This window comes from Styela clava, chromosome 5, assembly GCF_964204865.1.
Source record: "Styela clava chromosome 5, kaStyClav1.hap1.2, whole genome shotgun sequence".
In the NCBI taxonomy this organism is placed as follows: domain Eukaryota; kingdom Metazoa; phylum Chordata; class Ascidiacea; order Stolidobranchia; family Styelidae; genus Styela; species Styela clava.
The window spans coordinates 16,785,257-16,799,820 of NC_135254.1; the positions used below are offsets into that span (position 1 = coordinate 16,785,257).

Below are 14,564 nucleotides of genomic sequence, written 5' to 3' on the forward strand. Positions count from 1 at the left end.
CGTGACTTTTGAAGGACGTGTATAATTTTAGATTAGAAAAATTGAGAAATTTTATTGAAGGATGGTAACCTGTTTTATAACTTTTAATAATTAATTTCGATTCGGTTTACTGAGTATTTTGGTCACAGAGAGTTAAATATGGAAACAGTTACATCAATTGCAACTTTCCTACAATTTCACACTATTGACAAAAGGCCTTTAGCCTTTAGTATTTTATAGATTTGCCAATGTGACTAACCTGGGTTCTGTCTGATTCTTGAGTCACCATCATAGGGCTTAGTCAATTTTTAAATATAAAATTGAAAAAAAATGGAGTTAAAATCGTAACCGCAGACAGGTGATGGAATGAATTTAAAAGCTTTTTAGATTAATGCTTGTCATGTATGGTTTTTAGATTGATTGTAAACTGATCTTTGGACCATCTTTGACAATAGTATAGTTTAAAAAAACACCCTAGAAACGAACGAAATAAACATTTCATTTGAAGTGGGTCAGGTGGAACAATTAATCGTATTTCAAGTAGTGGCATTTTTTCTATTTTTAAAGTACCCAATGTGGGTAGAATTTTTTGTTGTTGTAGTAGATTTATTGAACTAGGTAAGAAGGTAAGATGTGACTATTTGCAATCCAGATTTTGTTTCAATAGGTTTAAAAAAGCCGGTAGTCAAAACAGCAGGTGACATGTACAGGGTGACTCGAAAAACAGAACCAATAAATTTCCTAATTATGTCTTCTTCGAAAAAGAAAAAAATTAATCCAACAATTGAACTTGATTTTATGTATGATTGAAAAGTTTCAGTAAGTTAGGATGCTTTGGTCAAATATTTGAATCAGCCTAAAAGTTCTAAACTACGGTAGATTAAGTTGATCCAATTAGGAATAATGGTCCCTTTTTTGAATAATTTGAATGCGTAATGCATCGATATATTACATCAGGCAATAGTAATTGCCGCACGAGGAAAAAAAACTTATTTCATCTAAAATATGATATACGATATGTGATTTATTAATTAAGTTTATAAAGTTATTGTATTTTTGTAACATAAATTTTTCTATGATGCTTGTTTCACGTCTTTTGCTCAAACCAGGCTATGTGAAATATACTCTTGACCTTCCAATCCATGCAAAGATAAAGCATTCATCATAAAAAATAACATCTTACCGTTGACACTAATAAAAAATGATAGGGCAGATAATCAAGACGAAGAGGTTGATGCATGTTTTTCAAACAATGAAGTTCAACACCTTGATTGTCATATACATAAACCCATTTTTTCTGAGCGACGGCGAACATATTTTCTGTGTGCAGCCATCTGTAAGAGAGTAGAAATAAAAAGGTTAAGTTTCTTCCAGGATAATTTTTTTTTGTGTCTGATAATGTGAGATATTGTCAGTTTACATAAGGGCTACGAAGCCACTTCAGATAAACGATAATCTGATATTTTTGGTTCTATCACATATAGACCAGTATATGGGAATGGGATGAAAGAATAATTTGAATAATCCTTTAAAATTTAGGCAAGGTTTCATAAAAAACAAGATGGAAGGTTTAAACCTAGGTGAGGACTCAAGGTGAGTCAATGACTCGAGACGGGGAGAGAATTTGGTAGAGTATAAAGAAGAAAATCACTGTCATTGCCCCGAGATCATGCATAATAGCATCAATATTGATTTAATAATCGAATTTTTAATTTAATCATGCTTAGTGATATATATTCAATAAATATAAAATTCCATGTATGGTTTCCCAGTATTCATATAATGAATCAACAGGATAGAAAAATCACATTTGCTTTAGGTCATGGTAATGGCATTCATGTTATATAAAGCATTACACAAAAAATGGTTGTGGTTGTGATTGAAATCTATATTGAGATTGCTATCAACCGAAACACAACAAATATCCATTTTGAAGCTGCAGAAATAGCTTTATCAAAAAAAAAACAGCAGTGTGTTTTTCTATCATATTAGTATTAATCATGCAATAAAAAAAATGGAAAATCAATCATAAAAGGTCAAGGGTGACGTCATATAAACAGGAAGTGTTTTATAAATAAATTTTATGTTTTATTTTGGTTCCAATTTTCAACATCATAGATTGTAGATAAAAGCTTTTGGTCATTAAAAATCAGTTAGGGAGGTCCTCAGGGCTGCTGATAAATTTTTTAATGGTGATTTGTCGTTTAATTTTATCATTTGTCATCCGTGAAATGTTTTCATTTTGGAGTTATGGAAAGCTATTTAATTTCAGGCATGCATAAGAGATGATCTGCGGTTTTGCATAGTGCAACACTGAAGATAGCAATTTTTATAATAAAAAAAACCAAGGGCATTAAGTATTACTTGTGATAGTAAGTAAGACACGTGCGTGTTAGTAGCAACAAAAAATGCAAATTTAAGAAAGTTTGAGGTAAAATTCTGAAGCCTAATTTCTAATACAGAAATGAGTGATGTTATGAATTTTCCAATTTAATAAGTGGTAGTCATAGTTGTTACAATAACTTTCACACATCTTCGATGAAGTTTAATGCAGCGCTGCTGTAGAAAGGCAGAACAATATTTCATTCTATGATAAAAGCCATTTAAATGACGATTGGGACAATACAACCATCTATAATCCTAAATGAGGTTAAGACTTCTGTAGACTAATCAAAACACTGAACCAATGTAAAGTGAGAGAGGATATGGATAAAATCTGAATATGTATTTATATATTTATTGGATATAAGTATATCGCCGACAGAAACGAAATGTATGTATTTGCATTGAAATTATCTGTTATGATCTTAAGGTAATGCAATTTGAAAGAAAGATAAGGTAAGGTAATGGTAGGTAATTAAGGTTCCTATGATTGGATAACTATAAATAGGAAAGAAGTGTAGGCCTATTATTAATTTGGTTTTTGATTATTGATATAGCTGTTTCTTTGTAAGGTAGTCTGAGGAGGGATGGAGAAAAATAATAATTTCAATATTTCAAAAATCCTTTTTGTTACTGAAATGCTCCCCCGCCTTGATTTTGATTCTAGTCCTTACCTCATTAGAAAATTACAAAAAAAGGGAATACCAATAAAAATGAAATTTTATTCATATTTGCTCAAGGCAAGATGCTGGACAGCTGTATATTTAAGCAGACGAAAAATTTAAAAAAACCCAAAAAATTATACTGTAATAGACTGCTATAAAGATAAAGTTAATATTTGGTTCTATTTACGTAATTTTTTCGATCTTGTTATTAAATAAAATTGCTATATAGGATAATATTAGTCTCATAAAAATAATCATTTTCGAATTCTAGATATTTGGAAGTTTATTGATCAACCTTGATAAGATATGGGAAACTGTTTGCTAATCTTTATGTGTATTTGGTAAAAACCTGATCAAATATTTTGTCTTGTTATTGTTGTTCGTTTCTAATCTTTTGCTTACGTATGACAATTTGTTGACAACGCTTAGGAGAATTATATACAATCGAGATTGAGCTGTGGTAAAAATAAAATTCGGTCCATCTCCCAATCATACTAAACAATATTCCTATAATGATTGGGTTTCAATGTTTTGACAACCCCCTTTTCGTCATGTCAATGATCTTTTTGCGTGCTTGACATTTATTAGCTGTTCACGTCTTTCGAACCCAGAGTACAAAACAAATCATTACTAATCGATAGTTTTTATCTAGAATAAACATAGGAATGGTATTCTAGAAATTGGAAGTGGTTTGGCTCGAGCATGAATCGATTCAAAAATTTGTATGGATCCAATGACATAAACGAGGAAAGATAAAAATAGCACTCAATTATATTCACATTAAATCTCTTTAGCGATAGCTATTATGATTAATTTTGGATATTTTATGGATGACTTAATAGAAATCGTGATATATCTAATTTACCGCTATTATAATTTTGTTTATTTATAGCATAAAAGAGATAAGCTTCCAGCACAGATGACATTATGTTATGTCTCGTGCTATAGATATACTTCAAATCTATTTAAGCAGAGAAAGGTAGACAGCATCAAAAGTGAACATGAACATGAGTCTACTTAGCAAATTATTGGATAACAGAAACAAAGGTAAATAGTGAATAGTGGTGTATATTATGGGGGATTACAGAAATATAAACATATTAGCTGGAAAAAGAAAAATAAATTGTACAAAAATTCGATGTTGGAAGCCATTTCTTAGATGCCATGGTTTCCTAAAAACGTTTTGTACAAAGACCCGTGCTGGAAGGCAACTTCCTCATGAGATGGAATAGAAGGCTCTGTCTGGCAATAAAGAACAACAATCCTAGCCGGTTGGTACTATTTTCTCAAATATATCAATTCTGCATCAAATAATATTAAATGATAAAGAGAGTATAAATATACAGTTCATGCATCAGGACAGGGCAAAAATCAGACGTATGGCACAAATAGACTGAAGAATATAGGCCTATACAAAATATATCTGTTATGATATTTTTATATCTTGGAATAAAACATGGAAATTTACTTTATCTTTCAATTTAATATCATATCTGAAACAATGACAAAAAATTGAGGAGTATGATCCGAGTTTCACGGAACCTTTTTCTATTTTTGTATTTAGTAGTTGTTTATTTTAGCTAGCTGTCAATAAGCTTTCATAACAGATTATAAATAAAAAGTAAAACCTTACTGTATTAAAAGTGGCAATTGAAAATGACATGTTATTTAGAAACTTAAAACATATCGGTACATATCCCAACATTTTGAAAATGGACAACAGCATTGTAGCAAAGGTTTTAAGGTCATAGTACAACATTGTGAGGTCATAATGGAAATTAGTAAATGATATTGCTTAAATAACGCAAATGAACCACAAGGAAATAGTTAATGATCTCTATATTTGAATCATGGATCTGTGTATTACTTATTTTTGAATTTTGCTGGAAAGAAAAAAGCGGAAATAGCATGATCAGTAGAGACACACTGCGAAGATATCAAATTACCCAACAGTATAGTCCTTGAAAAAAAAACCTCATTAAGTAATTATATTAATGACAATTACTTGACAAGATTGTTCGAATTCAATATTATTTTGCTGTTAGCAAATCTGTGCAAAGTAAAATCTAAGATGATGGGTGAACTTAATTTTAAATTTCTTTTCGACAAAGAATGGCCAATATACACATTGCACAATGTTGATAGAGTACGGTATATCAAAGTCGTCACTCGTCATCATTCAATAAATGAGTATTTATCCATTTTCAGCTTTATTGAAACCTCATATAAATGCGACGTTCAATTGTGGTTTCCTATTTATAATACTCAAATCAGATATGTCACATCCACATATGAAGATTTGAAATCTTTATGAATTGATAAAATTTGAATACAGACAAGCTTACGTTTGAATCTCAAGTTCGAATGAATTACGCTAAAAATATCTGGAAATTTTTTCATTTTTTATTCCCACATCAAGAGCTGATAGAAATCTTTATTCAATCATCTGCGTTTTTAGTAGAAATCCACAAACCACGTTATTCAATATACTGACTATTAGGAAATTATTTAGAAAGGGTGACTTCGGGTCGATAGGGAATTAGAAAAAGTGGAGACTCACACATTTCTATTATCTTGTGTCATATGAATGAATCTATCTTTGATTTTCGTCGGCTTAATTTTGGCCAAAAGAAATTTGAAGTGTTTTAATCTATTAAATATTCTTATTTTGTATTTTCCCCAAATGATAAACTAGATCAAAGTTGACTGCGTAGACAAATTAATTCGTTGCGTAAGAAATAATTGAATAAAATCATGACAATAGTAGTAGTTTAAGAGTGCCATTTGGATATGATTTTTCTTGAGATAAGACCATGTTTTATTTTAAAACAGAATTTTGACTCAAGATTTACAGGTGAAAAGACCAAGAGCATGTAAGCTTTCATTGTATTATCAATAGTCAAATTATTCACTTGAATTTATAGGGATTAGACATAGCATAGACAAGTGGTTTTCAACCGACGTTCCGCTGGACTCTAGGGTTCCGCCAGTGCAGTTCAGGGGGTCTGATGGTTTCCACAAAAGTCAATAGTATGTATATTATTTATTAGGTTTGCCACTATTATCAAACTTCCTACATTTTGAGGATCATTTCGTTTTGTCAGTAATAGATTTGCTTTTATATATATTTATAGTTTATACAATTCAGGCAATCAAACTACTGTACTGGTTCCTCAAAGCCAAGTTTCATTAGGGGTCTGCTCCATGACAAAGGTTGAAACCCGCTGGCATAGACAGAAAAATTGTAGTGGATATTTTGATGATCCCCCTATTTTAAGATCTACCAGATGGCAATAGTAATAAAGCAGCAGTATAAAAACTTCAAATCGAAATACCCATGTATATTCGTAAAACTTCACCCAAGACCCTGCTTTATTCCATAAACACCAAATCTTAAAGTTTTGGATAAAATTTTTTTAAATGTGAATTCTACTATTCATAAATTCAAATTATTACATAACTGTAAATTCTATCGGAATAAATTGTTTTGTTATTCTCAGTACCATAATTTGCTTTGAAATGTTCATATTTACATTAGAATAACCTAATTTGAATACCAGACTGAGGTAGGAGTCGAGATAAAATCAAATTATAACCGATTTTTTAAGCACCAATATGACGCATGAAGCCGTATCAACCTGTCAATATTGATCATATATGATCATCAGTCAAAAAAAATATAAAAATATTTCAGATGAAGATAGCTAAAATAAATTCAGAAATATTAACCACAAATATGAAATTACCTTCCTAATAGTGTAATTTTCATTTCATGAAATTTCAATTTTCAAAAGAAATTAAGACATTAAGTTATTACATTACCACAGAAGATATTCAATGTTCAGTATACAGGATACAGGACATTTTAAAGAAAAGAATATTATTCTGAAAAAACATACCATTATGGCAAGCAAAAAAAATTAGGTGGCCTTTTTGAATTAAAATATTTAGAGAATATGTTATTTATACCAAACTGATACTATCTATTTGTAAGTCGATGTAACAACTGGTAAACTATTCCAATACCCGACATGGACTGGTAACCGGACGATAGGCAGGCCGTGGTTCACCACATTATGAATAACCCATTTTTATAACTTTCCTCTTCCCAGGATAAATATCAAATTTCTATCCTTCAAACCACTGTTTCTTGGCATAGAACAGGAAAATTTAATTACCGCAATCTCGGATATTAGAATATATTTATATATATATATATAATTCTTTTTCAATCAAGACAACAGGAAATTGGATTGTGAGGAATATCTTCCAATATTACCGGTGCGGTAGGTAAGTGCAGGAAATATTCAAGATATTCTGTGGGTGGATTAAAATAATCTCACAACATTAATAATTTATTGTGTAGCGAAATGAGATGGCCATGAAATTGAGGTCAGTATCAGGGTTTCCAATAAGTATCCAGTTTTAGATTTATCACAAAAGACAAGAGGTTTTATTTGATATGGCTTGGAAATGAGTTAACCCAACTAGATAGGTTTTCATCTATTGGATGAGTATAGAAGAAAAACTATAAGATGAGCTAAAGCAATTTAAGTAAGTTTTAATAGCAGAAATACAAGAAATGACTAATCTGAACAGGATAAAAAAAATAACATAATCTCTTTTCACAAAATAGCAAGTCTATTTGTGTACTTTCATTAAATCATAGTTATGAATTATTTACTTATTCAGACAAAACAAGATATAACTTTAAAGATAAAGATCATAAAACAAAAATTCCAAATGGAATATCAGCTTTTTCATCACACTATGTGTCACTAAAAAATATTAATTTCCAAAAAAAGTTGTGCAATTTTTACCAATTACCTAAATATTTTTAACGCCAACTAATCGTCTGGATAAATAATTCATCAACACGTTATGCGAGAAATGTGCAGATAATTCTGTGAAAGACGGAGGAAGAATAAAATTATTGGAGAAGAGCATGTACCGGTAACCACTTTCAGATTTAAAGTATGATGTTTACCCGGAAACATACAAGTTAATTATGTAAAATACATTATAATTGATGATAATTATATTTTAAAAGTTGACAAGGTTTTGTCTTTGATCTGACCAATTACTGGTAATTAATTACCTAATGTAGCAATTAATAAATTACACTATAATTAAAACTTGCTTACCCTTGTATACAGATTAACTGTTGATTTATATTCTAATTAGCAGCACATATTGAAAGCATTAAAAAGTAATCTGATTATGGTAGAAGATTAGAATGCAATACATGTTACAGAAACATGAATGTATATAATTGATGATGCCAAAGATTTTGTGGCTGTTTCACTTGATTGCACTTTTAAGTTACTTTACAGTTTAAATTCTTTTATAGTTATTTATATTGAGATGATAATAGGAATAAATAATTCATGATGATAAGGCATTATTACAGTCTTTGAAAAGTTCAATTTAAGTTTCAGTTGAGCTTCGAGATTCAGGTTATCAATAGCAAGACTTAGCAAGTCACATTTTATTTATATAATTAGACATTATGAGCATGATTTAATATGAAACAGCCTATTGTGAGTATTGAGTAGGAATGGTGATAATTGTATTTGGAAATAGGCTGAAATTTTTGTTTCAAAATCTCTACATGCCAGGCCAGAATTACATATTGTGGGCTTTATGCAAAACGAATTTAAGGTGAGGTGTAATTAGGGATAATAACTAAAAATTCAGGATTTTGTAATAGAAAAGGAATTCATCTTCACATTTTTTTCAACTACGTATAAAATCACCTTTGTTATTACAATAATCAAATTTAATAATCACACTTAGAATTAGCGTGAAGGTTGCAGTGACCTAATGCTTGCCTGCCAACATAGTTGTATAGACAGGTTGGAAGCCCATTAAATTGTAGAATACGCAGACAAAAGTTTTTATAGATTGTAATACTTGTAATTAATGTTTGCATTGTACTGTTTGCATAAACTAAAATTACATCTTAAAAATAGTATCATGTTAGAAAGTGTTGTATTGACACATCTTCAGAAAATACTAAAATAAAGTGCACATCTGGCACTGTGGTTTCAGTGAGACCTATTGAGAAAGTTCCTTATAATCTTAAAATGATGAATTATTTTTCCTCAAGGATTTTAGCTAATTTTGTTGTCGAATTACTTTTATTTTTACACATATCATGATGTACATTTGTTGTTGGTTCTTTAATTAACATAAAAAGTGTATTAACTAATAATAAAAGGGAATTGTAATGCAAAAATTATCCAGAACTTGTTTTCAACTCACTGATTGCTAAAAGAGATAAAACTGAGCGAGGTGCCTTTAAATTTCACAACTGTCTATATTAAGACTATAAAAGTGTATTTAGTTGCGAAATTTTAGAAGGTTAAATGTGAAGATCTTTAGTTACAACAAGTTACAACACATCAGACAATACCTCTATATAGCATAAATAAAAGTTTTATCGTAATAATAAAACTTATTTTCTAAGAGTCCTTCAAGTATCAATAATATCAACTCAATATGTAAAAAGGAAGTATATTTTACAGATTATTTTAAAAGTAGATTTCAGAATAATATCGAGTGAATTAAGATTGATGTAAATAGAGAAATATTTTACAGATTTTTTGATAGTAGAATTCAGCGAAGTATGTGTAAGTACATCTGTATTTACCTATACATGATGACACATCCTATCAAAATAAGCGCTACTTTATCTGACTACAGATGACATAATCTTGATGATATATACTGGACATCGGAGAAAAACAACAGGAAAGGCTAAGCAGGAAATGGACTAAAAGTGATTAGAGGGATATCTACAATAGGAACATCATTTCATTTTAAAGGATTTAGTTGAATAGATTTGGTTATCTGTTCTTATACATTTTCAGACAGCTAATGAATACTCAATTTACTTATACTTCACTAGGCTGAAGGTGAAGAGAGCTAAAAATATTCATCTATCAAAATGCCTGATTTGAACTGTGGTCATGTCCTGAGTCGTATCACACAATTTGGTTATGACGTTGATTGGTTGATTCATAACCCAGTTTAAAATAAGATTCTTCCAGCATGAAATGAGACAATGATGATTGTTCTCAATCTATGACATGGAACTGTTTAAAATTAGGTAGATAAAAAGTATACAAAAAGATCTGTATAATTATATCTGTGCGTTCTATTCTTTTTAAAAAGTACTAAAAAAGATGAGAGATGTGAAAATTAGATCAGGGTTTCTTAAGTATATTTGATCGAAGCAAGGTTAAGAGAACGAGAGAAGGAAATATGTAATAAAATGTCGAAAGCTACTGACATCATAAAGAATAATAGTTTGTGTGTTGGTAAACACAGATTAACGAGAGACCTGAAGCATTGAAAGTCAATACGAAAACAACCATGAGGCAGTGAATTCCACATAACTGAAGTTCTTGGGAAAAAGTTAAAATCAAATCAGATTGAGATGAGACTGACAAGGAATGTGAAATGAAATCAATATTTTAATATTTATATTGGAAGAGATAACACAACTCATTCAATTTAATTAAAAAAATTTATCACGTCCTGGTAAGATCGTAAATAATATATACGGTAATCTGACAAGTTGTCACTAGGGAACTTCACAACAAGCCGAATGTAACTTTCTATGATTTGTAGATCGCAATATAATTCGAATAACCGAATATTTGTATTAGGTTGCTTGTTTTTCTGTTCAATGCCTTAGGAAGTATTCCTATATTAGTATCCTACTAATGAGAATAGTGTTTACAATTGTTTAAGAATGTATGTTTATAATAACGAATAAAGAAGGCAATGAAGCTTCCGTTCACAAATAAAATTTAAAATGCTTTGTGTACATCAAAAAGAGCTGTGACATGGTATTAACCTGCCTGCATGTTTTAAGGCTTGTAGTTTCTAATTGTTTTGGACTGAAATAAAATAAAATTTGTAAATCAGGTGATAATGGTTAGAATTCATAATTATGTAGGGCAGATGGGAGAATATAATACGACAAATCATAAAGACATTTATGTTAAGAATAGCTTTATCTGTTTAAGCAAAGGCTACTGTCTAAGAAATGTAATTATGCATAATTCATTTCCTTGAAGACAGCGTTATCAAATGTTTGCAGATGAGAATTGTAATTTATTGGTTTTTTCGATTCCAAGATTGTAAATAAATACAGTACAGTATACTGTAAGGTGTGAGTAGACAGACAATCTAGAAAATCGGATAACTAGATATGGAATTGGAAAGCTGATATACAAACAGAAGCATAGGGGAATGTGGACATCTTCCTATATTGGTATTCTGGATCAGTAATGGGATGCAGAGTTTAAGACTTTGACTTATTACCGAGGAGCTGAACAAAAAAATGACTCTATCTCAGATCAGTAAAATTTAGACTCAGCTTCAAACTCTCATTGAAGTCATATTTTGATAATAAAAACTTTGCAGTAAGCAAGACTTCTTTACTAGACTGCTAAAACACCACAACGCTGAAAGGGATTATGCCTATTATGTTGATGAGCTGAAATATACATGGAGATAAAATATATAAATATAGGAAGCAAGCCATAATAAATGCTGATATGAAGATGCATTTACATGAAAATTGGAAATAATGCTTTTCATATTCTATGCACATAAAATTGTAGCAATATAATATCAAATAAATATAGACATACTATTGTATGAGGAAAGAGGCGCCAGATTTTTTTTTAGTAAAATCAGCATTAATAATCATTTCTGTTGTTAATAGAAATATTTGAGACGTTTTAAACAAAAAAATGTGGTTTCCATATCCTGTGTTTTGTACAATCGATATGATTAATATCATGACCATAGATCAAACCAGTTCAATGACAGGAGTATCATGGAATGAAACACATAAAACATATAGTGAGATATTAAAATCAATTGCAGTTTAAATACATATAATATATATAGTATATTGATATTGAACTAGAAGACAATAGTCTTCAATAGAAATGATTATTTCACAAACCAATTCTCATAAATACAAAATAGTATATTTCGACAACCTAAAATTTTTTTCGATATGCCAATAAGCTGGTATTCATTACAAAATCGAAAATATGTTTGAGAGCTGAAATTCAATTAATAATTGCTTCTCTGTTATGTGCAAAATATATATCCTTTGTTGATGGATTTTCGTTTTCGTTGCTAATTTACAGCACAACACCCTGAGTACATTGGTTATTATTAGAATTATCATAAAATAGCAACTATTTGTATCAATATCAGTAATAAAACTAGTAATAGGAATTGTATTTCGTTAGAAATAAGACTCTTGAAAATTTCTTGGGTGAAATAAACCGCTCAGATGAATATAATTAATCACAAGAAATGTTACATAAAAATCTTGGTGTTTAGGAAAGGAGACAATGGTTTAATAATATTTGAATTCCTTTGAATAGAATATTAATAATACCTCTAATAGTGCTGACATGAGAACATTGGATATTGTTAGACACAGGAGCCTAAAAGTAAGTAACTAATTGAATTATTACGTAATGAATAAAATTAATCATGCACAAATGTTTGATAAAAAAAACTTTGTCTTGGGAATGTTAGTTTATTATTTAAAGAAACTAATATTTATTGTTATAGGTAATATTTAATAATAATATTTATTATTTCAATGAACTTTTTCATTTCACAATAAAATCTGGGAAAACCCTTTTTGTGCAAATTTGAATATAGAAATCATGTATTGTACAACCCAGAAATGATCCAAAAAGATTACCTTGAGAATTCTATATAAGGAATTATACTTAAATTAATCATGAGAAAATTTCTGTAGTCATGCGATGCCTAAACATATTAATAAACTTGATTGATTTTCAGTATGAAATTATGTTTAAATTTATCTTAGATAATTCAAGATGTTTTATATTCTTATATAAGTGTGACACACATGACTGCCGTTGGTAGTACAAAGTATACAGGTTTTCTGAAGGAAAATAATTGTAGACAAAAATGGAGGGCTTTTCAACAGTTTTTTTTTCAGTTTAAGGAACTTGTACTATAGTATAAAGGTTTTCTGAAACAAAATTATAACGTTATATACAAGAACGGAATTGAGGGAATTTTAACAGCTTTTATCAGTTTAAGGGAAGTGTTCGAATGTAAGACAAGGTCAATCTAATTTCTGCTTCTGCTTGTCATTTACATAAACTTTACTCATGATTCATATGATAATTTTAAACAGATGGTGTTTTCTTCAAAATATCTATTGCCTAATTTAAATTAGCTGCCAAGGTTGTCTATGTGACACAAAAAATAACTCTTCTTTTTTTGAGTGAGAAATCAATATGTGAAAATGAAGAGAAGACAGCTGCCATACACTGAGCACAATGAGAGAAATATACCTGCCTAAAGTTGCTATGGTGGTGGTAGTACAAAAATATTTAGTATTGAGAGAGTTGAAGGCATAAGCAATGTTTGAAATTTTAAAGCCAACTTGGCTCCACATAAAACTTCAATTGAAGATTGAAAAAATATAGGTACTTACTGGTTGGTAGGTGTTCAGTAAAGGAAGGTACTATTTTAGTTACTGAATTCAAATTTATTGAATGTACGTCATCGAGAAAACCAATACGTATTAAAGGGAGATTCGGAGAATATGGCCTTTTAACAAACTAATTAACATTTCAGAATTTTTTTGATGCAGTTATTCAATCCAAAGTCAGTGTAATGCAATATAAAAGTGAAATTGGCGTGAATGTTTCACTGTTGAACACAATTCAATAGGCAACTAAATCAACATTAAGAACATATTTTGCATAAAAGAAAGACTCTTCTTTGTTACCTATAACAATAACAGGATTTAAGGAGTGAATAAAAAAAACGCAGTATGTGGAAATGGCTATTCATAACACAGCTATTGAAAAAATCATACACAATTTAATGAGGTCATATTGGTTTAGTTAACAGATAGATGCTACAACCGCAGTACCCAAATCAGTATACCAAGTAAGAGGAGAGAACAAAAAAAATAATTCATAACGCACTTCCTCTCTGGCTCGATTGTCATGATAAAGCGCATGATTATTATTTATTGAATACAACAACATGAGCTAACTTAAATGTGTAGCTATAAGCTTATGGTTTGCTGATGTCGCAATGGTATTTTAGCTTAGCGCCGTTATAACAACTTATTTCAACATAACAACAAGCTTGTAAACATGAGACTACTTTTGTTTGTTTATTATAAATGGGCTACTTTAGTACACAAATGTCATGTATTCTATCAATATAATTGATATTAAATTAATGTCGTCTTGAGTACGTTATTCATGATAGTGTATAAGGTGTGTACAATGGTCGCATAGCAAATATTATGAAAGTTTATTAACTGATCGAGCTATTTTGAATACATTTAGTTTATCTGTATTGCAAAAGGAGTGACGAGGTCTTAATTACGTTGAGGTCTTCATCTCAGGATACACAACAATTTATAACATGACTTGTTGTAATAAATTCCAAGAAGCTTTTTTGATGGATATTTTTTAAGGAGGATTGTGAATTAATAAC

General features: G+C 29.9%; 1 protein-coding gene across 1 annotated transcript in view; it reads right to left on the reverse strand.

Annotated features, from left to right (window-relative positions):
- The window catches only part of LOC120343939 (WD repeat-containing protein 46-like), a 46,676-nt gene that overhangs the window by 11,393 nt on the left and 20,719 nt on the right, over positions 1-14,564 (reverse strand). The window contains exon 7 of the mRNA XM_039412992.2: positions 1,163-1,313. Coding sequence (XP_039268926.2) covers positions 1,163-1,313 — 151 coding nt within the window. The remainder of the gene's footprint in view (positions 1-1,162; positions 1,314-14,564) is intronic.